Raw genomic sequence first — 24,884 nt, forward strand, 5'->3', positions numbered from 1 at the left:
GTATTGTCAAACTGCTATTTCCATGAGAACTAACAATAGCACATAAACCATTGAAGAACTCTGCCTTGAGCTGCTGGGTGAGAACGGACGATAATTTACTTTCTCATGTCACCATTAGAAAGTAAATCCCTGGTTTCTGAACTCCCATCACTATTATAATGCAGTCATTGCATTTTTTTCCAGCCTAATGTTGGTGTTTTCATTTGTACCATGGTAGCACCTAGAGGTGCCAGCTGAGACTAGGCCCTGGCTGTGCGTGTCAGTGTACAGACGTAATGAGAGACAGCCACTGCCCCTCAGAGCTCACAATCTAGATAGACAAGAACAGCATCCAGATCTCTTGAATCACAATCCAGTGCCTTAACCACAAGAACATCCTTCCTCTCTTTGCAGCTCTGGTGTCGGCGTTGTGTTCCACATTATGTTCATTCAGCTTGGGGATATTAACCATGTACTTTGCACTCTCTTGCAGGCTCTGAAACCTGATCTACAATGGAAAAACTGCTTCTGTATCTGCTGTTCATTGGCGTAGCAGTGAGAGCCCAGATCTGCCCAAAGCGCTGTGTTTGTCAGATTTTGTCTCCAAACCTTGCAACCCTTTGTGCCAAGAAAGGGCTTTTATTTGTTCCACCAAACATTGACAGAAGGACTGTGGAACTGCGACTGGCAGACAATTTTGTTACAAATATCAAAAGGAAAGATTTTGCCAATATGACCAGCCTTGTGGACCTGACGCTATCCAGGAATACAATAAGTTTTATTACACCCCATGCATTTGCTGATTTGCGCAATTTGCGAGCTTTGCATTTGAACAGCAACAGATTGACTAAGATCACCAATGACATGTTCAGTGGGCTTTCCAACCTGCACCATTTGATACTTAACAACAATCAGCTGACTTTAATTTCTTCCACAGCATTTGATGATGTTTTAGCTCTTGAAGAACTGGATTTGTCCTATAACAATCTAGAAACTATCCCTTGGGATGCCGTGGAGAAGATGATTAGCTTGCACACACTCAGTTTAGACCACAATATGATTGACCACATTCCTAAGGGGACTTTCTCCCACCTCCACAAGATGACCAGGTTAGATGTCACATCAAATAAATTGCAGAAGCTGCCGCCTGATCCTCTCTTTCAACGAGCTCAGGTATTAGCAACCTCAGGAATCATCAGCCCCTCTACTTTTGCATTAAGCTTTGGTGGAAACCCTTTGCATTGCAATTGTGAACTCTTGTGGCTGAGGCGTCTTTCCAGAGAAGACGACCTAGAGACTTGTGCTTCTCCTTCACTGTTATCTGGTCGGTATTTTTGGTCAATCCCAGAGGAAGAGTTCCTGTGTGAGCCTCCTCTGATTACTAGACATACCCATGAACTGAGAGTGCTGGAGGGTCAACGGGCAACTCTGCGATGTAAGGCCCGGGGGGATCCGGAGCCAGCCATTCATTGGATTTCACCAGAAAACAAACTTATTTCAAATGCAACCAGGTCCCTGGTGTACGACAATGGAACCCTGGACATCCTTATAACAACTGTGAAAGACACAGGTTCCTTCACCTGCATAGCATCAAACCCTGCAGGAGAAGCCACTCAAACGGTGGATCTCCACATAATCAAACTTCCTCATTTGCTAAACAGTACAAACCACATTCATGAGCCTGACCCTGGCTCCTCGGACATCTCAACGTCCACCAAGTCAGGGTCAAACGCGAGTAGTAATAACGGGGACACTAAAATCAGCCAAGATAAGAAAGTTGTAGTCGCAGAAGCAACATCCTCCACTGCGCTACTCAAATTTAATTTTCAAAGAAATATACCTGGAATACGTATGTTCCAAATCCAGTACAATGGGACTTATGATGACTCACTTGTTTACAGGTAAGATAGATCCAACCGTATATGTATCTGCACTTAGCTCTCCATCACGTTGTTTCCTATTGATTTATTAATGCACTGGTTCATTGTACTCCATTACTGAGGTGTGGTTACAATACCACTTAGTCTGATCAGAATACTGCCCTCAGAAGCATATGGTGCAGGGCTTGCAAAAGACTAATGCAATTTTCAACTAACAAATAGTAAAATTAGTCTGAATGGTGTTATTTTTGGAAGATCGAAGCTGACCTTTATCCCCTGAGGTAATCTGATTAGCAGAAGGGTTGTAAAATTAGATGAGTTAAATGGATCTTAACACCCTCCGTGTTTGAAAACATGGGTGAAGGATATCCAGAGATGTATTTCTGCTAAGCCCCCTTTAGTGCAGTCCTGGGTGGTTCTGCCACTTGGCCCGGAACAGTTTCTGCAGAGGTGTTTGATGTGCTAAGTGGATTTATTTTGCAGTCAGCGACTGTAACAGTCACACCTTTCAAACCCAATTTGTCATAAATGATTTTTTTTTATTTAGCAGTGGCTCTTCTCGGGAGCTCTGCACTGCCAAGCCATGCAATTAGTGGGCTTGGCAATGGACGCTGCATTAGCAGGGCTGCATCTACCACTGGCTCGAAGCCATTTTAATTGGATCTGTGTGACTTTCGAGTGCACAGGCGCAGCGAGTCAGAGCTAAAGGTCTTAGAGCACTGTGGCTGGTGACTGGGGAGCATGGGGATGGGCGATGATTGTGAGAGTCTTGTTTACTAACACCAGTTCTGTCGCCACCCAGAATGATACCTCCCACGAGCAAAACCTTCCTGGTCAACAACCTGGCCGCTGGGACCGTCTATGACCTGTGTGTCTTGGCAATCTACGATGATGGCATCACGTCTCTCACGGCCACAAGGGTCGTTGGGTGCATACAGTTCGCTACGGAGCAGGATTACATCCGGTGCCATTTCATGCAGTCCCAGTTCTTGGGCGGCACCATGATTATCATCATTGGTGGGATTATCGTGGCCTCCGTGCTCGTTTTCATCATCATCCTAATGATCCGCTACAAGGTGTGCAACAGCAACGGGCAGCACAAGGTGACCAAGGTCAGCAACGTTTATTCGCAGACCAATGGGGCTCAGATACAAGGCTGCAGTGGTGCGATGCCCCAGTCTATGTCCAAACAGGCTGTCGGGCACGAGGAGAGCGTCCAGTGCTCCAGAGGTCCCAACGACAACGTGGCTCAGTCGGACTCTTGCTCGAGCCAGGACTCCACTACCGCTACCTCCGCTCTGCCTCACACGTGGACTTCCAGCACGTCTGCCTCCCAGAAGCAGAAGAGAAAGCCTGGGCCAAAGCCAAGCAACGAGCCACAGAGTGAAGCTGTCAAAAATATCGAATCCCAGAACACTAACAGAAATAACTCTACTGCACTGCAGTGTGCTAGCCGGCCCCCCGCCTCTGTCAAAGGGCCCCCCACGTACAAAAGAGCACAAGCGAAGCCAAGTAAGTTTCTCACTTTGCCAGCTGACACATCCAGAGCAAAGCGCAGGTACTCCCTGAATGGAGAATTAATGGAATATCATTGTTATGTTAACTCCCAGAACACAGGTGGATTATGGTCTAAAAGGAGCATGTCTATGAATGGGATGCTAATTCAGTCAGACAATTCTGATGTGGATAGCGGAAAAGCAACTTTCTCGAGTTCTGAGTGGATATTGGAAAGCACTGTGTGACCTGCTTTTTAAAATGTATTCTATTTTATGGTAATGAGAAACAAAACAAAACGGCAAACATTGTCTCAGAGCGCTCTGCTGGGCCATGGGGATTTGGAATTCCACTCCTGTCTCTCTGAGTTCTGGCTTGTCCATGCAGGGTTGTGTATGAGCTGCCCAGGGCACACAGGTTTTTTATGTTTATTTTATTTTATTTAATATAACAACAGACGGCAACATTCAAAGGTAAAATGATTAAAGCATGAAACAGCACCAGTGCCTTCCCCTACTCTAGGACTGGCTTCCTGGTTCTGCAGTAGCAGAAATCAAAAGAGTTTCACAGAAAAAGCCTTTTCTAAAGGAAATGCTATTTCCTCCAAGCTAAGACAATTCACGGATCAATCAGTAAAATGCTTTTTTTTAATGATCAGACTGTATGTTTCTTTCCAGTGACAATGGTGTTGCCTTTGTTTTTAGGCAAATGCTGTACAGAAACGACAACTCTGTGTTGTTATGTTGTGTAAAATAAAATATTCAATACGTATACCCAGCCAGCGTTACAGGAAGTACCCTTTTCAGCAGCGTTTTTGGTCTGGGTGCCTTAGGGGTTCATTGACATTGGCATTATCCAGCCAGCTTCCAGCTAGCGCTGGGAGGAGAGGGGAAAGGAGAGAGAGACGCCAATGCACTTCGCATTCTGGTGCGAGTAACAGCTGTGCGTTAGGGTGCAGGAATGAAGACTCTTCAGCTGATGGAGATGGGTGTCGCCCCACCGCATCCAGTGACTATGCCTGGCCCCACAGAGGACCGAATCCCAAACGCGTGCATCTCTGCATTCAGGCTTTGATGTATGTTGTGGCGGGAGCAGCAACGGGTCAGAGCATGAGGGTCTCTACTAGGAGCACAGCTGGGTCTCATGAGATGGGAGAGTGTGAGGCCTGGTTTGTTAACTTCAGAATAGATGAAGAAAAATAATAATCCAGGGCCCAGGGCCCATCTCCGATCAGGAAAGACGCCCAGTCATTGCAGTGTGTGTGAGTGTGGGGCGTGGGGGGGGAGTTCTGAGTGCAAGGGCAGGAGCAGTGGGCTCGGAAACTTGCAGCCACCCTTGCTAGCAGGGAACCGGCCCACGCTTCATCCCCACTTTAGGAAGGGCCTGTCCTGAGGGCAGCCTTGACATAGTGCCTCAGCCCAACGCTGCGGAGCCATGGAGCACCAGCTCTCAGTTTAGCCACCTGCAATGAGTGGCGCTGGGCACGGGGGCTGGAGTCCTTCCTAATCGGGGGTTATGGGCAGGCCTTACCGTGCATCTTGACAAACCTACTGCTTCTTGTGCATGTACTAGTAGCTCTGCCGTGACACAGTCGCCAGCATAGGCCGGGTGTCACAGCGTAGCTCTGAGTGCCCAGCATGAATATTAGCGGTGGCTGAAAGGACAGCGTTTTCTGTTTCATGCTAAGATAAGATAAATCTCTGAAGTTGCAGAGCAGGACTAGATGGGCACATAATAATAATGCAATCCTTTCCCAGCCCTGGTGCTTCTTCTCATTGTCATTTCTGTACGTTCTCGTGCTGTTTGGAGATGTCTCCACTGCCTGGGCAAGATGAGGGGAAGGCAAGGCAATCCCAGCCATAAACTCACCTTGTCATGTAAGTGATACAATTAGAAACAAGCAGAGAAGAACCATGCAGGAATTGAGAGTTGGGCTAGATCTGCTGATGCAGCCATTCCAGTCTGTTTCAGAAATAGGTGCATGTGAAGAAGTAGATACATAACATTGGACCATTCACTTTTGCGAGGAAAACAAGTGTTTCTATTGGGCGCTTGTGTCTAACCCTCCCCCAATGTTATAGACTTCATGTTACCTCAACTCATTTGGTCTCCATGGCTAAATCAGAGCCAGGTCAAAGGTGTGACATTTGTAATATGCTACTGAATGCAAATCAATAGTTTTAGCTTCACTTTTGCTATAATCATACCGAAACTGTTGTTATGTTCGCAGGCCTTTTTCCTTAGTTGTATTAGATTTTTGAGGATTACAGTAATTGAATGAGAGATTTTGCTCTCTGGTCAAAAATGTTATTTTATATCCAGTAGTTTGGTGCTTGAACCCAACTAAATCCCAGTGGTTTGTTACAAGACAGCCCTGTTCTGCATCAGTTCAGTTTCTCTTCAGGCTGCGGTGTTCCTGTTTCCACCACTGGGCATTGCATCTGTGAAGGCACTGCAAGGTTGGGCTCAGAAAGGGACCCGTCAGCGTGTACTAGAAAGTGTTAGTTGACCCCTGCAATAGGGGAGTCATTTTTCAACCTGTGCTGGAAGGAGAAAAAAAAATTTAAAAGCCCATTTTTCCCCAGGCAACCACAGAGATCCACATGAAGATCTAAGCCCCAAATGACAATATTCAATCCTGATGGGCAAAATAAATACCTCTGGGTTTCCCTGCACGCCATGCATTGCATGTCCCTTTTTGGTGGGGGCACACACCTATAGCTGCTAAAATAATGTGTCGGAAAGGATCCCCACCCATTTATTCTAATTCCAGTAGTCTTAAAGCAAAGGTGTTGTCAGACATGGGTAAGAGAAAGAACCATGTGGTCTGTCCTGAGGAAAGAAAAAACTATGGAGCCAGAGTATTGAACCTATGCTTAAGTAAGAAGGTAGCTTTACGGGGTTTTCTGCTGAACTGTTAGTTTAAATCATGTGCAGGTTAATAGTAACAAACTACAATGCTCTGTATGTTGTCTGAAATTGGAACTAATGTGTGTCTAATGTGTGGTGCAAGTGCTCAAATATTAATAGCTTCTTGAGTTTTTCTTTTTTACACTAGAGTCAGTTTGGTAAATGCTAAAGCTACAGACTCCATCCACAGTGCATTTATTTAAGGGGACCATATGGCACCGTTTGATTTAACTCTGTGATGATATTACAGGAATACTTAGATCGGATATCAGAGAAGATTAGTCACATGGATCTTTCTCCCTTCATCAGAAAAATACACAGTGTATATACATTGGGCATAAAATGCATGCCATGCCACGATAATGAATGTGCAACAGGACATTTCATTTTAGTCAGACTTTCTATGGGCTTGACTCCTCCTGAGTGTGGAACGCCCTAGGACAGAGGAGATGCTGGATTCTTCCTGTTCTGCAAAGCCAGCTCTGCCAATTGGTTGGGGATGGCGTAAGCTGGGAGAGAGGCATTCATTACTCGGGAGAACAAAACTTTCTCACATGTATTCAGTGTGAAATATTGGAAATGTTCCCACCCTTCAGAAGAGAAGAGACATGGTGAGCAAGGGCAGGTGAGAGCCACCCCCTTCGCAGGGCGGCCACCATAAGAACTAGATACCACTAAGTCCACGGAGAATATGCGGAACTTAGTGGCCCCTCGCTCATAAGGTGGCCGCACTGGGCCGAGTGATAGTGCGGAAAGTCATCCACTGAGCACAAAGTGGCATGCCGTGCATGTGGCCTGTAGAATCCAGCCCCTCTTCCGCTGGGGCAATGCGACATGGATTACTGGTCTAAGCTCTTCGCAGGGAGATAGGATCTTCTCTTATCATCGCCCGTGGGGGGAGATGGTGGGGTTCTAAACATTGTTGGCACGGGTTTTCTCTCTCCCACCCTTTTGAAACTCACGGTTCCACTGAAAGAAAACGCACGGGGTTTGCTATAAATACTAGGCTGGGTGGAAAAGCCGGGTGCTGGCTGCAGAGTGTGTTTGCTGTGGTAGCTGCTGTCTGTGCTGGCTGTGCTTTCTGTCTGGGCTTTGCGCATGTTCCCTGCTCTGTGCTGAATATGGGACATTCCCGTCCCAGGTGCAGGGGTAGCCGTACTTGTGCCATTGTGGTTATGGTTGCTTGAAAAATGCTCCTTTTCCCTCCTGCACCAAGACAAAAGAGCAACTAAGGGTCAGAACAGCACGGCCCAACCTCACCCCTCTGGGAAGAGATGGAGTCCCAGCTTTCCGAATGCCGCGCTTCCATTCAGCTCCAGACTGGCCAGTAGCCCAAATTCTGGCTTTCTGCCTCACCTTTCAGTGAATGCGGAAAAGTGAGACGGGCCCACAGTGACGCATGGTGCACATGGCGAATTGTGCAGCTGGGGAAGAAGGGGGTTGATGCTCCTGGTTTTCAGGTGTGCTGGAAAGGATTCAGCCCCTCGAGGGTTCGTCTGGGCAGCCCATTCTCAAGTTCTGTTCCTAAATCAGCCAGCCTCATTCAGCACAGGGAAGATTCTGCTCCTTGGTTGTTTTGCTTCCTAGTGTGGACAAGTCTGTCCACAAGACCCAGGTGAGCAGTTTGGAAACCATTTGACCCACTTCTGTTGCAGTGTCTGGGTGCATCCTGAGCGCCACCCACACTTTTAGGTAGAAATCCATCTTTCCAATGTGCCTAGTAGACGAGCACTCACACCACATTCTTTGTCGCTGATAGGTGTGATTGCAAACCTCTTTAATTAACGTCTACTCTTAAAAATTAGCTAAGTCTAGATCAAAGCATTTTCCCCGGAAACGGAACAATGCCCATGCATGACATGATAGTGTTTCTAATGAATATAGTGTGCCAAACGGGAGAAGCTTTGCTGATATGTGAATTCAAAGCAATCCTGCGATGCTGCGTTATACCTCACTGTGAACCGCTGGCAGGAAGGAGCCTCAGACCCCCTCTAAACTGAGCAGAGCTGTTCGAAAATGGAGCACCAAGCTGCACTGTTCACAGAGCGCTCCGCTCATCAGCAATTTGTTTGTGAGGTTTGACATCGAAATCGGGATCTTGTCTTTTGATTGGTGCATGACGTGTCTTTCCAGAGCAGAAGAGCAGTCACAAGTTGCTAAAACAGCTGGGCAGAGTTGGAACATTGAGCGCCCAAGACTGGTGCTCTGTCTTTGCAATGTTATACGAAGGCTGAGCTTTGCTGCCAATGAATACTTGGTCTTATTGCTCAAAGAATGTTAAAAAGAACCGACGACTACTTTCCTGTCCGTTATTTAGGCAATAACCTTTCAGAAGACTGAAGCCATGTTACAAATCAGATCTTCCGATGGTGTAAATCGGCATGTCAGTGGAGCTACTCCCATTTCTGCCTGCTGAGTATCTGACCCATAACACTGTGCTGACGCTTGCTTTTGCATGTAGCACACATGGTGCTGCATTTTACTATGTTCCTGGTGTTGCAAAGGCAATGAGAATTGTGTCCTTGAATTCCCTTTCTGTGTCACCGGCAGTAACACTGATGACAGTAGCAGCGATACATACCATGCAGAGGAGGGAGAAGTTGTGGGTCTTTTTCTAATTAATTAATGCAACAAGCAGCAGAGGGGGAGTTCATACACAGCGCCTGTTCATACTCTATTATTATTGTTTGTCATTATTATTATTTCTCATTGCCTAGTATTTAGTAAAAGAGAACATCAACTCTAGAAGTTGCTGCTCAGCAGAATTGTCACAGTTTTCAGCCTCACTAAACCTGTATCAAAATTTACTGGCTCAGTTGCAAAATCTCCTCCTGCACTCTGTCCATGCTGACCATGAAATACATTAGTTGAACCCCTCTGCCTCAGGCAATTCAGCAACAGATGTAACTATTTGCAGCTAAATTTAAGGCAGGACAGGTTTTTGGTTAAAAAACCAACCAACCAACCAGTTGGCAGTGTCTTATTAACGACACCCGTCTAGACAATGCTGCCCATTTGCAAACAGGTGCCTACAGGCCTTTCAGGATACGGCTAGCTGTGACGGAAGCAGCACCATTTACACTGACGAGCTTTAGCGGGGTAGCCGTGTTAGTCTGTACACAGCAAAAACAAGGAGAGTCCCTGTGGCACTTTAAACACTAAACGTGTTAGTCTTTAAAGTGCCACAGAGCTCTCGCTGTCTGTACTGCAGAGTTTGCTACCGAAGCTGTCAATGAGTGAGGCAGCCCCATATGCCACCTCTTTTACTAGCTTCCTGTTATGTCAGCCTCTATTTTCCTGTACTCCAATAAATGAATGTGTTGGCTTTTCTTAGCTATGTTGGGCTTTGTTGTGTATCAACAGACTTTTTAGGAAATTGTCTCCAGGACACGGGGGCACTGGCCCCTGGTGCCAGATAGACCCTAAGACGGGCCTGTAAGAAGAGTGTTCATTACAGTAAGAAACAATGCATTACATTTCATGTCTGCATTCTGCTGCAGTGCACTTCCTGTGTCCTGGCCCTTGCCTGCAGTTCCAAACCAGTGCTGGTATATGACATGGGTAAGTAGTTTTTCCTGCAGCGGGCCTGACGTTGCCCTGCTTTGAAGTGACAAAATATTGATGACTTCTATAGCCCTTCCTGTAGCGTTCTTATCATCCTTATGCTAGCCTTTCACAATGTAAGTGCCACTTTAGATCATGTGAGTGCAACAAATTACAACGTCCAGTGCTCGCAGCGTTCTATCATCGCTTTGTTTTCTGAAGCCTATCAGCCCGGGACACCATCTAAGAGTGATACCATTGTTCTTTCTTTTTTCTGTACAGGGGTGGGAAGATAAATTAGCCATTAGCTTTCGACTGTCAGAGTAAATCAACACTGTAAGTAACAATTTGTACCGGCTGTATATTCTCCCTCGTACGGTTGCAGTGTGGGTATGCTCCTGCTCGTAGTGCGGACATGGGGCATGCAGGGCATTTACGTTACAGGAGGACCTATTCAATGGGGATGTGTGTGTCAGGAAATAAATACATCTGAGCGATACTCGCACAGTCCAAATCCTGCTCACCTTACTGACAGGAGGCTGTGCTGCAGCTGGCCAAGTCACAAGAGTCAGGTGCGCAGGATGGTGTCATGGAAAAGGAGAAGGTGTAATCGACAGAGAGGAGCCCTGACAATTTCTGGAGAATCCACCACCACCCAAGCCCTGAATACAGAGCTATTGTGCAGTGACGCGCATTGCCTGTGCGTCTGGAATGAAGAGAACGCCTCCCTTCTGTATTGCAGCGAGCCAGGCCAGGTTGCATAAGGAGTTTTTTAAGAACTCTCCATTTTCCTTTTGCACTTTAGGGACAGGCTGTTTTCTGACAAAGCCAGCGCTTAGGACCCAGACAATTCAACTAGCTGGCTGCGGCACTCACTCTGCTTTCAGACTACAGCTTCCTGTAAAAACACCAGTTCAGTTCTGTGTTTCCACTCGCATGCCCTCCGGTGCACTGAATCAAGCCGTCCTCGCTCAGGCATACAGCCAGTCCCCAGAGCAGCTAAGGGTGAAATGCATCCCCCTGTTGCTGAGAACAGGAGAAGGAAGGGTGTTTTCCCTGCATGTATAACTCTCCCCGTTATCCCCTGTGCCACAGTCACTTGCCCTAGAGAGTGAACTCTTTGGGGGAGGTCGCAGGGCCCGCTTTCCCTTCCATGTGTAGCTGGGGCCTGGCACAATGGGGCCCTGTCCTTCTTTGGCACCACTGAGCGCCCCAGCAACACAACTGAACAGTAGCTGTAATGACGATGCCTCCCTGGAAACGTCACCTGCCACGTGATACACCTGCCTCTTCCACGCCTTTTGCCCACTCCGTCTCCCTAGATCCCCTTTCCCCACATGGAAGAAGGCTCAGCAAACGTCCCCCCAGACCTGGCAGCCCAGGGGCGCACACCAGGGAAGCAGGCTGACTGAGGGTGGGCCAGAGGGGCTGCACATTCCCACCCCTGCTCCCCTGGCCAGGTTCCCAGCCAGCACGAAATGAAAGACCCTTGTCAGCGTTGCACCATTGGATCGCCACTGTGAGGGCAAGGGATGGGGCTGGGGGAGGTGCTGCAGAGCTGGAGCGGCTCCATGGGCATCACCCTGGAATCCCACCAAGTTCTCAGCATCCTAGGAGGTTGGATAGGGCCCTCACAGCCCGTCCTACAAGAGGAAATCCCAGCCCAAGAGGGACCAGCAGCAATCAGGAAGGCGGGCCCGGTGGCATTCGTTCACTGTATCCCATCAGGTTCCCCGGGCAGCACAACGTAACTTCAGTCTGTTGAGACTCTGCCCGTCAGAAGGGCCAGTGGGGCTGGCAATAATTCACTCTAGGAAGCCGACTCCCTGGGCAGGCTGAAGGCCTCTGAACACCTCAGCAAACTAGGAAGCAGTTTTAAAACGTACAGCCCAGGCCCTATTTAACTGCTGCACATGCAGTGGGCTTGGTTACATGGACGTGATTCTCTAGTGGTCTAAAAATTCCTTCCTCCCGCCCACATACAATGGGGCTTTCGATGAGTTAGCTAGAGCATAGCTTCCAAGTGTGCTGCAGGGCATGTCAAACAGCTCTCAGCGTAGCGCCAAGGCCAGGCATGTGCTGTGCTGGGTAAGCGTTAACTGTGCACACGCTTGTAAAGTGATTGTTTTAATTCCCCTGATGCCCACACAGGGAGGGGCCATTGGAAGTTCTGTTGTTGGGCCAGTGGGGACGGGGGCGCTGTACAAATTTGTAAAACCACCTGAAACTTGAAATGGCCACCACAGACGCGAGTGACTGTTGTGTCATTGACTTGGATGAGACAAGTAACAGCCCCAGAATCGTAAACAAAAGAAGAGCGGGTCCAGACCGAGGGGTTGTCTCCTAGTCAGTTTGCACAACAGCGTGCTCCAGCTTTCTGGCGCTACTGACTTTCAGTTCGAGCTGGTTGAATCCAAGGGCTCAGTTAAATAATTTATTCAATGAACTTTGCAATTTGGGGGGACACATTATCCCATTCATGTTTTTTTCTTCATTATTCAACCAGCTCTGCTTGCCGTGTGTTGGCGTTTGTGTTTGCAAACCTCCAGCCCATAATAGTGCATGAGGGCTACTTTTTAACCCCTCACCGTCCTGCCAGTCATGGAACAGTGGAGGCCTGGCTAAAGGCAAGCCGTTTCATTTCTATCTGACTTTTCAGAAATGAGCTTCCACACCCGGGCGTCCCTTTCAGCTATCTTTCAAGGGCACAGGGTTTGTGGGGCTGGTTATGCTATGATATTTCGACTATATCTGTCAGAAAAGCTTTTCTCCACTGTTTCTTTGGCCCGGCATCTGTAGGACAGTGATTAAATGATTGGCTGAGTCAGACCCTTTCTTTCCTTATTGTCTTTGTTTGTTTCTTTTCACAGAAGCAAGAATTGATCTGAAGGACACCTGCCCTCTGCCACCTCCAGAAAGGGTTTCCATTGATGTTTTCACGCAACAAAGATCAATCTGAGTCCAACTCACTGAAGATTAATCTGTTGAACCAATTCTCACCCCAGCAGAAACTCTTCCTTGACATCTACAGCCTAAACCAAGAAGCCCCAGAGGCTGGCTACATTGGATAAACATTCGTTCCCAGCTCATGGATTCCTCTTCCTGCACCATCTACATGCGTTATAAATATCTTTTCTGGCCTTCAAGATTTTTTAAATAAATAATAATAAAAATATGGTGGCAAGAGCTTCCATGTTAATTCATGTTTAATGTTGCCAGTGGTGAATTCACAGACTGTAAAACACTCAGTAACTTATATCACCTTAACAAATAAACATTTTACTATGGCAGAGTTTGCATGCTGATTCATTTCTAAAGGCAGGGCTTGGTAAATGCTAATTGAACATCACGGCTTTGAGGCCATCCCTCCCAAAGGATCCCTACACACTTCACAACACTAATCTACTCACCCCCAATAATACGCTTCCCTCTCTGGGGCTGGAGTGTGGCAGTTGTTTGTGCAACACGACAGTACGGTTTAAGGCAGCGAGAAGAAGAGTATCCAGCGTTTGCCATTAAAGAGGCATTAGGAGGAGTTCCCTTAGCTCCCGTGGAATTCTCCCTACAGCATCTGTCCGCCACTGATGCTGTACCCATTCCCGTAGAATCGCTCAGTAGCAAGGGGATCCTTTCCTCCCGCTCTGCGCAGTGCTGCGCCATCTGTGCCAGGAGCCACTTGTCTCCTTGGCTCATGAAGACACTGCATAGAGCACGTGTGTTTTGCTGTCTGGTGCCCTGACTGGCACTGGGTGTCATGTGTTCTCCCAGCAACGGCTGCGCCCCGCCTCCTTCGCAAATGATCCACAGCACTGTTTGCATCCTGTCAGTACTACAGGCAGGAGGCAACTAAGCATGTACCAAATAATCATCAGGCCCTGCACCACATCGCAGTGTGGCCTGGGCACCAGGGATAACCTCTGCACTTGGCATCGTCGGGCCTGTGGGTTACCTCTGAGCCAAACGGCCGCACCGCTGACAGAGACACGACCTCACGCTGTTTACGTAAGACATTGAAAACGCCAGACAAATGCTTCACTAATGACCCTTTCCAATGCCCTGGCATCATCTTAGCCCTGTCATGCAGACAGATCGAGAAACCCACGTGCAGACACAGCTAGTCCGCGGGGGTGGGGACGCGAACGCAGGAACTCCTGCACTCCGTATGTGCCAGGCCCGTAGATCAGGCTGCTGCTACACAAATGCACTGAGCCATTTGAGTAGGAGTTTGCTTTTCTAATCGTGGTTTCAGTATGGAGCTGCCTTTCTCGCAAACGGCCTGCACAGCCTAGGTAATGGCAGTTCCCACACAAGTAACGGAAAAGCAGACAGCTCTTGAGCGCGCCCAGTCAACAGCCCATGGTAACCAGCATGAGTTTGAGTTGTAGTGCGCTGATGACGAGCGGCTCGCCCAGCTCCGGGTCCCATTGTGCAGGCTGTCGTACAAACACACCATCGATAACAGGCCCTGCCCCAAAGAGCTAGCAGTGGGAAGGGCTGGCCTTCCGGACAGGAAGGGGAGAAAAGTGCCATATTCAATGGACATGTCAAGAGGAATTTAGCAAAGCAAAATGTAATGGCAGTTTGGGTTAGGAACTAACTCTAACATGCTTGCACTCAGTGACCTGGACCACCTGCCGGTTTACATGGATTTTAACATGGTATTTACCATTCCTTGGGAACAACCAGAAAGTGTCCCTGGGCTTCCCTCCGCACTGCCTGGGTGTGCTTGCCTCTGCCATCTGAAGAAAAGATTACCTTAGTTTTGTCAGGAAAAGTTTTTAGGTTGTATAAAGTAGAAACTGGGGCCCGCACACCACGGCATCTCTTCCTGGAGACCTCCCAGCACTGCTGCAAGAGCAGCGGGGCACTTGACCTTTCTCCAACGCGATGCATGCCAGGCAAGCCTGCAAGACAAATGCAGTGCTAAATAAGATGTGAATCCACCAGCCAAAACCCCCACACTTTCTAGAAAAAGACTCAGCTATGGATCGCCTCCCTGTGAAATTCCCTGCTAACAGTCAAGAGCATGCAGATGCTGAAAGCTCGACTCCACCGAAACACTAGCGCCAAGACCTCCGGGCACAGGCCAGCACAGCTCTTGGGGTGTCAGTTCACATGAATATCATGTTACTGCCTTGTTCCATAGCTCCAGTGTCACGCTTTCCTGCCCATAGCAGCACGTCTTTCCACCGGCCGATTCCTCTTTACGGCCGTTTAATTAATTGTCATGGTAAGTCCCACCCGTCAGCTCAGTATTAGTTAAAAATCCACCTTCTGTAGCAGCAGGGTTTGCTGGAGTCATGAACCAGGAGAAACGTCATGAAAGGAGAACAGTGAAGCCCTTTTCTGGGGGACACGCGCTGATGGCAAATGGCCATGAGCCGTTCTGCTGGTGTCTTGGTGACAGGAAGTTACTGCTGCTCAGAACGGGCTCAGAGCACTTCTGCACGTTTGGCACGTCAGGGCCGTCCCCTCATATCAGCAAATAACAACTTCACTGGTCTGGATTTTAATAATTCCAGGGCACATTTAGTGGCAACCCTTGAAAATGACATCCCTTTGGAGAAGCAAAGAACCAAATTCAGACCTGTAAAAGCAATGACAGCTCCCTGGATTTAATGGGAGCTGCATAAGCCTTCCCTAGACTGAGTCGACCACCCGTGCTGGACGGGCCCCGCCTGTCCCTGGTCAGTGAGTCAAGCCGCAAACATTCAGCAGCTTGCGGTAGATCTGATCTCACAGCCTTGGACGCTTTGCCGCAGAGTCAGTGAGGAGCAGGGCAGGGCAGGGCTCCCCTTTGTGCGTGTAGCTATGGCCACACGTGGCTGGGTTCCTGGCTGCGTTGCACGGTGAAGGCAGCGTCGGCCTGTGGACGTGGCTGTTGTGCCAGCCAGGCCGAGGTCGCTCAGCGGGGCGAGTAAGTGACTGAGCGCCGCCCCCAGCAAAGACACGCGCAGGTCGTTGGCGACAGGTCAGAGGAAGGAGCTGCGGCCATTGAGAGGAAGGGGCTAGCGCTGTCGACCGGACAGAGGGCACACCAGTGCTCCTCACCAGCGCGTGCTCGGTGCAGGACGCTCTGTGACAGACCGGGGCAGCCCCGCATGCCACACACTCGCTGCCTCGCGCCGGGTGCCCCGTGATTGGTCGTGCGTTGGGCTCGCTGCACTGCAGGGATCTCCAGCCGCTCAGGCGCAGCCAGGGGCGGCGCCCAGCAGCCGAGGCCAGCCTGAGCCCCCGGGGACCCTGCGCTGCAAGGGGACGAGGCGCGTGTGGGCTGGCACCGGGCTGGGGTGAGCGTGCAAGCAGGTGAAGCGGGGGGGAGGAGCTGGGGGTCGAGGGGGGGCTGGGCACTGGACAAGGTGGTACCCGAAATGGGACGAGGGGCGACGGAGGCGAGAATAACCGAAACCAAAGCGGCTCTGAGGGCGGAGCAGGCTTGGCTGAGGGCAAAGGCTCAGCTGGCAGCCGCACAGCCCGGGGAAGGGGCGCGCCAACGCTGGGGTGAGACCGCGCGCACGCCCTGCGGCCGAGGGATCCCGCTAGCGGCACCAGTGCCATAGGCTGCTCCAGCGTCTGTCGTCCTGCTTTGTCATGAGCTGTGTGTGTGTGTGTGTGTGTGTGTGTGTGCGCGTGTGTATGTGTGCGTACCCATCTATGAACGGCCATGCCTGTTTATGTGTACGTGTACATGTGTGTGTGTGTGTGCATGCATATATATGCATGTATAGGTGTGTATGCCTGCATGTGTGCATGCATGCGCTCATGTGTGGGTGGGGGGGGGTCCATGTATATGCATGCACATCTGCGTGTATGTGCCCGAGGGGAGGCAGTGTGTGTGTCTGGGGGAAGGCGGGGGGGGGCAGTAGTGTGCATGTGTGTGTCTGACGGAAGGCGGGGGGGCAGTAGTGTGTGTGTGTGTCTGGGGGAAGGTGGGGAGGCTGTGTGCGTGTGTATCTCTGAGGGAAGGCGGGGGGGCAGTAGTGTGTGTGTGTGTGTGTGTGTGTGTGTGTGTGTGTCTGAGGGAAGGCAGGGGGCAGTAGTTTGTGTGTGTGTGTGTGTGTGTGTGTGTGTGTGTGTGTCTGGGGAAGGCGGGGAGGCAGTAGTGTGTGTGTGTGTGTGTGTGTCTGGGGAAGGCGGGGGCGCAGTAGTGTGTGTGTGTGTGTGTGTCTGGGGGAAGGCGGGGGGGCAGTAGTGTGTGTGTGTGTGTCTGACGGTGTGTGTGTGTGTCTGAGGGAAGGCGGGGAGGCAGTAGTGTGTGTGTGTGTGTGTCTGAGGGAAGGTGGGGGGGCAGTAGTGTGTGTGTGTGTGTGTCTGAGGGACGGCGGGGGGGAATAGTGTGCATGTGTGTGTGTGTCTGGGGAAGGCGGGGAGGCAGTAGTGTGCGTGTGTGTGTGTGTGTCTGGGGGAAGGCGGGGGGGCAGTAGTGTGTGTGTGTGTGTCTGGGGGAAGGCGGGGGGGCTGGCAGTGTGCGTGTGTGTGTCTGGGGGAAAGGGTGTGAAAACCCTTCTAAGAACGTGTGCGACGAGTCTTTTTACGGCGCTGCCCACAAACCCGCTGAACTCCACCCAGGGCCACGTCCCTCCAGCAAGCCTGAGCTCAGCTCTGCCAAGGGGGGCACGGAGCAGGCCTGTGCGCTTCGCTCTGGGGCGGGGCAGTTGGGTGCCCTGCCTAGTGCTCTAAAACGAGCTGTAATGAACACTGGGCGGGGTCGTTTACACGTAAACTTCCACCTGGGAACATTTCTCGACCGTGGTGCCTTCAGGAAAGGTTTCAGCCGGGCTCCCCAGCCAGCCCCCATCTCGGCTTCGTCTTTCTGGCCGCTGGTGAGTTACTAGAGGTCAGACTTTGACAGCGAGGCCTCCAGCTCTGTCCTATGAGCAAAGCCGCTGATCCAGCGACAGTCACCTGCTTGTGCAGAACCTTTCTGGCAGGAGAACCGCCTGCCACGGTGCTTAGAGACAGCTGCAGGCGTCTCGTGTGGTGGCCTACGTCCCCCACGCCTGGCACTGGCTTTGGGGTTTTGTGGTATTTTATAAGGGCAGCAGCACCCCCTGCTTCTGCACTGGACCTTGTTTGCACTGCCCTCAGACTGTCCGGGACTGCTTCGTCAACAGGCCTCCCTTCTGTACCGTAGCTGCCTTCCTAGCTGAAGGCCCTTCCGCTTTCCACATCCTGCCGACACGCTCCGTGGCAGACGCTGCTGCCTCTGAGACCCAGCTAACCTTCCTTTACGGACACATAGCTCGCCGATCACAGAGCAACACACTTCCAGCTCTCAGACCTTCAGCACGATGGCAGGCAAATCAGAGAGAGGAGGAAAGAAAGCCACTTACACTGGAAATATTGTCCCACGCGGTGGTATCCACAGGAAAGCGGAAGTTTTACAACTCTGTCATGGCTGCAAAGATGGACGGTGGTAACAACAGCTGCTGCATCAGAGGCATCCAGAAGAAGAAGAAGAATCCTGGCAGGAGAAATCTGCAGCGCCGGCTGCCTACCCTGACAGATCCAAACTGATTTAAGTGACAACTTTTGCCTTATTCCATTATTCATGAGCCACTGATGAATGTATTTTTGCACAGTAATGGCGCTGGGCTTCCATCTGCTCAGGCTGGGAATCCCTCTCCTAACATCCCAGGAGTCAGACACGCGAGGGTGTCTTCGTGCAGCGTGTCAGAAAGCGAGAAGTGCTGCAGCTGCAGCTGCTGCTGCGTCCAGCTCTGGCTGAACAGTGGATTTGTCAGGCACTGCTGCAAATTGATATTAAACCTATTTAAAGAAAACAAAACGAGGCTGATTTTAAGAGTGTTCAAGTTCCTTTGAAGTTTGTCTCAAACTCTCCTGGCGGAACACATTGACCTTAGCTCCAAAGGCCAATTTCTCAGCAAGTCTTTATTTTTCTGGGTGTGTTTGCACTTTCATTATCACAGATTTGCATGCCCAAATACTGAGATTGGCACATGAGAATGACTGAGCTTGGAAACAGCTGTAGGTTTGGCATACGCACCCTAATGGGTAAGTCCTGTATCATGTCATAGGGTCATGTAGAACAATAGAGGTTGTTCGAAATGTAATAGGGCTCCATAGAAATTCTTCTGACAATCTAAAGGCTGCAATCAAGGTTAGATCTTTTCTATCGGTTTTTAAACTATCCTCTAGGATTTCATAACGGGGTTGTCACTTTTATCGCATTCTGCAAGACTTGTCCATAAGGTCAGAGGTATGTGCAAAACCTGGCCCAGCTGGTAACTGCTGACTCAGCAGCCTGATTTGCACCCTTGCACTTGAAGGAAGGTTTGACCATGTGTTCTCTTGCGTCTCCCCGCCAGCGCTTGTGGGCGTTGCCTCTGACAGTTCTCTTGAGAAAGCCAAAGGATTAGCCAGAGGACTCGTCACAAGAATACCGGGGGATGTTTTCCTTCCCTGAATGAATCAAAATGGAGCTTTTACTTCCCTAGGACTAAACCCACCCACCATAAACCATACAGGTCCAAGCACATCACACTACACCGAGTTCTGCTCTCCGGCCAGGCCGGCCATGTGCCCTGAGAGACAGACTGCAAGTGCATCGTTGAGCATGGTCAGGACAGAGTCTCGTCTTCAGGTCGATTTGTGTCACAGCCACATGACCGCCAGCTCTGCTTGCAGGGTGGTGGGATTTTGTTTACATTTTAAAATCTCTTTCCATGCAGCCATCTCTTGGAATGCGCGTCCCCGTCTCACCGCTTCCAGCTCCCTCACACTTCTTCTGCCTGGATCTACGCCGCTCGGATCACAGTCTGCTACAGGCTTCTGGACCTGCAAACAGCCAGGTGCCGAGCCGGCTTGTAGGAGCCTCTGCTTACAATTCCACCCCCGGACTGCAGGGAGGGATGGGCTGATTTCAGGGCCTGGGAAGGAGCTACCGCTACCACTACCCTGACTGCCGCGGGGTCCAGGAGGTGTTTGGCTGCCTCAGAATGGGCCCAATTTCAGCCAGAGGCAGGGCTGTAAATTCAACCAGCGCACGCGGTTCAGAGGGAGGAGGGCCAGGCTGCCCCTTGCCGGCTCTTTGAACACTCGGTGCATTTCCAGGCAAGAGCGTTGCAGCGTGATGTGCGTGTTCTGCAGGTGGGACTGAACCCCCTGCCTGTGGCTAGGGGGGCGGGGGTTGTGCCCAGGTGCCCTGGCTCCTCCCTGGCAGCACACGGCCTCCCCTTGGCCCACGGCCCACGGCAGCTGCGGGGGAGCAGCGTCTCCTTGCGAAACATGGTGTTCGTCTCGCTGTCCGCACAGGCTGCTCTCCAGAATCGCGTCTGCCCGCGGACAGGGCAGACCGCTCTTCCCAGCCCCAGGATGGAGAGTCCGTCAGAGGGAGGCTGCAGTGCAATGCAGGCACTACGGCCCCTGGACAGCTAAAGCTGGGGCCACAGGCGGCCAAAGCAGCACCCAGACGGGGGGACGCCGGCTTGGAAGGTCCTGGCTCGTGTGCCCAGGGTGTTCGTCAGCCTCTGCTGCTGGCGCTCCTGAGTGCTGAACGCTGGGGTCTCTGCATCTCCCCCTAAGGGAAGGTGCCCAGGAACCCACCATCCGCCCTTATCTGAGGGCCAAAGTCTGGGCCAGAATGACATCACAGGGTGCCTTTCGCACTCCCCTGCACCACCATGGCTGCATACGGCCCCCTGTATACAAGGGACCACTTCCCCTATCCTCAGCGTGCAGCTCCCTCTGGATTGAGATGTAGCAGCTGGTCCAATGACCCCAGCAAATCTACAGCAGAGTGGGAAGCAACATAGCCACCTGTCAGTCTGTCTGTCTGTCTGTCTGTGTGGTGCACCCATGACTGAGATCTAGGCTCCAGGGCCCAGATCCACAAAGGTACTGAGGTTGCTAAATTCCATTGTCATCCATGACTGTTAGGAGTGTAAATATCTTCATGGATCAGGGCCCAGGTGCCTACCGCTGCATTGACATCTCTCTGTCTGTCTGGCTCATGTGGGCTGCCTCATTCACACTGCGCTTGCCACAGGCTGCTCCCTGCACAGCCGGGGTTCTGGCTCATGGCAGCACCCCAGAAAGGGGCTAAGTTGTTATTTCAGTGCCATGGGGTCCCTTCACGCCCATGCAGCAGCCGATGGCATTTGCATGATAGTACCATTATAGAGAGCCCCATGGTTCAGTAGGCTTTCCCCTGGCTTGTTGCCTAGCCTGACATCCTAGGTCTTAGTAACGTGGCTGTTTTCAGGCATGTGCTGCTGCCACCCTTTAAAAAACCAGCAACCCTGGCTGATAACAATTGAATAATGGGACGAGCGTGTCAGCTCCGCGGTGACAGTGATGAACTGCTCCTCACATCACCAGGGAAAACGGGAGCTACTTTTCATTAGGTGTTTGATTAACCAATAACTCCAGGGGCTCGGGAAGTTTCTTGGGGACAGGGGTGCAGCTGGGAGAGTTGATGGACAGGCTTTCAGTCTGTAAGTGCCGGGGGGTGACCGTGCCAACCTCAGACAGTGTTTTATATCCTTTGCCTTTCAGCTCTGTCTTTACAAAACAAACAAGACTTTTTGCAGCTATTAAAACAGAAACACAAATACAGCAAAGCTGTAAGAATTCTCCTGCAGCCGACCCCTTGGACAGTCAGCACTGGCGTTGCCTCTCTTTCTTTAACTAACCCCTTGCCATTGCTATGTCTGCTCTGTTCTCTGCCCCTGTGCTGCATAGGCACAAGGGCTGAAAACCAGCGCCAGACTCCACAGTCCGTGTCCTGGCTCCAGTCTGCCCCTTTAGTTCAGTCCCTTAATGGAGTCAATGTTCGTATGGGACTGACTTCAGCCCAAGCTGCATCTCACTGCACTAAGCGGCACGTGAAGCGATTGAATTACGACTGGTCGACAACAGCCCGTCCTGTGTGAATCCTGGTCTTGTCTGCTGGACTGCCATAGGGATTGGGCACCTGCTGTTTTTATTGCCCGAGAAGGCCTGCCAGCGTCATGCACAGCTGCGGCTGGAGCCTCACTGGCTAGCAGAGCACAGCCGGATTTCAGCCAGCATGAGATGTGTTTCCTCGCAGAGCAACCAGCTGCAGATTGGGCCAGTAGCTGATTCTCTGATTCCGAGGGTGCTCCTATAAGTGCTGGCGTTGGGACCCTCTCCGAGGATGGAGCCAGAGAGGGCCGCTCGACAGACAGACAGACAGACAGACACACGTGAAAGGCAGGTCGTGCTCTGTGCTTGGACAGGGGGGCTGCCCCAAGCCACTGGGTCTTCCATTTGACTTGCCTCATCACCTACATATTGGAGTTAATAGATACAGCTCAGAACGTCCTCAGCATGCAGTCTCCAGAGAGTGGGGTCACCCTACAGAAAGCAGACACGTTTGGCTGTCCTTAGACACGGCCCTAGGCTGTATAAAGAGCTCACGTAGGAGCAGACAGGTTATTTTACCTCTTTCTTTGGCACTGGGGCGACCACTGCTGGAATCCTGTGCCCAGGTCTGGTGCCCACAGTTCAAGAAGGATGTCGATAAATTAGAGAGGGTTCAGAGGAGACCCACAGGAAGGACGAAAGGATTAGAAAAGCTTGTATTGAGCTTAACCAAGAGAGGGTTAACGAGTGACATGATCACAAGCCATGACTCCTTGGGGGGAAATGAGAACGGATCATAGAATATTAGAGTTGGAAGGGACCTCAGCAGGTATCTAGTCCAACCCCCTGCTCAAAGCAGGACTAACCTCAGCTATATCATCCCAGCCAGGGCTTTGTCAAGCCGCAGCTTAAAAACCTCTAAGGATGGAGATTCCACCACCTCCCTAGGTAACCCATTCCAGTGCTTCACCACCCTCCTAGGAAAAACTTCATTCTTCATTAATGATCTGGAGGATGGGGTAGATTGCACCCTCAGCAAGTTTGTGGATGACACTAAGCTGCGGGGAGTGGTAGATACCCTGGAAGGTAGGGATAGGATACAGAAGGACCTAAACAAACTGGAGGATTGGGCCAAAAGAAATCTGATGGGGTTCAACAAGGACAAGTGCAGAGTCCTGCACTTAGGACGGAAGAATCCCATGCACAGCTATAGACTGGGGACCAACGAGCTAGGCAGCAGTTCTGCAGAAAAGGACCTGGGGGTAACAGTGGATAAGAAGCTGGATATGAGTCAGCAGTGTGCCCTTATTGCCAAGAAGGCTAATAGCATATTGGGCTGCATTAGTAGGAGCATTGCCAGCAGGTCGCGGGAAGTGATTATTCCCCTCTATTCGGCATTGGTGAGGCCGCATTTGGAGTATTGTGTCCAGTTTTGGGCCCCCCACTACAAAAAGGATGTAGACAAGTTGGAGAGAGTCCAGCGGAGGGCAACAAAAATGATGAGGGGGCTGGAGCACAGGACTTATGAGGAGAGGCTGAGGGAACTGGGCTTGTTTAGTCTGCAAAAGAGAAGAATGAGGGGGGATTTGATAGCAGAGTTCAACTACCTGAAAGGGGGTTCCAGGGAGGCTGTTATCAGTGATGGCAGATGACAGAACAAGGAGCAATGGTCTCAAGTTGCAGGGCGGGAGGTCTAGGTTGGACATTAGGAAAACGTTTTTTACTAGGAGGGTGGTGAAGCACTACAATGGGTTACCTAGGGAGGTGGTGGAGTCTCTATCCTTAGAAGTTTTTAAGCTGAGGCTTGACAAAGCCCTGGTTGGGATGATATAGCTGAGGTTAGTCCTGCTTTGAGCAGGGGGTTGGACTAGATGACCTCCTGAGGTCCCTTCCACCTCTAATATTCTATGATTCTATGATTCTTCCATCCTAAGTGCAGGACTCTGCATTTGTCTTTGTTGAACCTCATCAGATTTCTTTTGGCCTAATCCTCCAGTTTGTTTAGGTCCTTCTGTATCCTATCCCTACCTTCCAGGGTATCTACCACTCCCCGCAGCTTAGTGTCATCTGCAAACTTGCTGAGGGTGCAATCTACCCCATCCTCCAGATCATTAATGAAGATGTTGAACAAAACCGGCCCCAGGACCGACCCCGGGGGCACTCCGCTTGTGACCGGCTGCCAGCAGTCTAGCAGTCTAAAGTATAACACGTATAAAGCAAAATGTACACAGTGTATATAAAATGTATGTATAATATATAAAGCAACTTGTATAAGCAAAAGTATAACATGATCCAACAGCTGGAAGTTGAAGCTTGACAGATTTAGCCTGTAAATAAGGTGTAATTTTTTAACAGGGAGGGTAATGAATCATGGAAACAACTTACCAAGGGTTGTGTTGGACTCTCCATCTCTGACAATGTTTACATCGAGGTTGGATGTTTTTCTAAATGCTCAGCTATCGTTCAAACAGCAATTCATTCAGGGCAGTCCTATGGCCTTTGGAATACCAGGACCAGACTAGATGATCACAAATATCCCTTGTGGCCTTGGAACCTATGAAAAAGCACTCAGAGCTCCCCTACAGTCCATGGTGCTGGTCCAGAGCTCCTCGAAGGACAGGTGTGTGAGTGGGAGGGGATTATATTCATCTTTCTCCTCCAATGCACGAGCAATGTCAGTGTGTCCTTCCAATGGGGTCAGCAAAGATGCCGCAACAACGTGTTATTCGTCTGGGTGCCTTGAAGCCGGAGAGTAGCTTTCAGAAGCATCTGTCTACCCGTCAGTGGGATCTGCTTGTTACCTACGCCACGGCAGTGCCTGGCGGTCACAATGGAGATCAGGGCATTATTGTGCCGGGACATGCACATAGTCAGAGACGACAGACCCAGGTGAAGCAGGGCAGAGCTGTTCCCATTGCACCCAGTAAATGACTCGCCCCGGCAAGCGCCAGGGTCCTGTCTCAGAGCCAAGAATTGATCCCAGCTCCTGTCAGTCCAAGGGCAGTACAGTCCCCCTAGGCCAAGTTGGACACTGCAGCCTTCACCTGTGACCTAGAGATCTCATGCTAATAACTGGAGCCGGGCGGACAATGACATTTCCATTCTGCCAGAAATTCTGACATTTCAATGTTGTGGCTGCTGTTGTTCTGAATCAGACCGAAAAACCAATGTTTCAACACTTCCCATGAAAAGAAAATTCAGGAAAAAGATGAATGTGGGACCATTGCAAGG

General features: G+C 50.5%; 1 protein-coding gene across 3 annotated transcripts; it reads left to right on the plus strand.

Moving 5' to 3' along the window:
* Positions 1 to 492: 492 nt before the first annotated feature.
* On the plus strand, positions 493 to 13,096 carry LRFN5 (leucine rich repeat and fibronectin type III domain containing 5). Of its 3 annotated transcripts, XM_067555125.1 has the most exons (4): positions 493 to 1,880; positions 2,662 to 3,371; positions 10,089 to 10,142; positions 12,677 to 13,096. In XM_067555125.1, exons 1-3 carry the CDS (start codon positions 493 to 495, stop codon positions 10,100 to 10,102), a joined length of 2,112 nt encoding a protein of 703 aa, XP_067411226.1. In that variant the 3' UTR covers positions 10,103 to 10,142; positions 12,677 to 13,096. The 3 variants fall into 3 exon arrangements, with proteins under 3 accessions (XP_067411226.1, XP_067411225.1, XP_067411224.1); XM_067555124.1 differs by lacking the exon at positions 10,089 to 10,142; XM_067555123.1 differs by lacking the exons at positions 10,089 to 10,142; positions 12,677 to 13,096 and having other exon boundaries at positions 2,662 to 4,124.
* The last annotated feature ends 11,788 nt before the right edge of the window (positions 13,097 to 24,884 follow it).

The sequence above is a fragment of the Emydura macquarii genome, unplaced genomic scaffold (genome assembly GCF_026122565.2).
Source record: "Emydura macquarii macquarii isolate MOO-44397 ecotype Brisbane River unplaced genomic scaffold, CSIRO-AGI_Emac_v2 contig_1551, whole genome shotgun sequence".
NCBI classification, from domain to species: domain Eukaryota; kingdom Metazoa; phylum Chordata; order Testudines; family Chelidae; genus Emydura; species Emydura macquarii.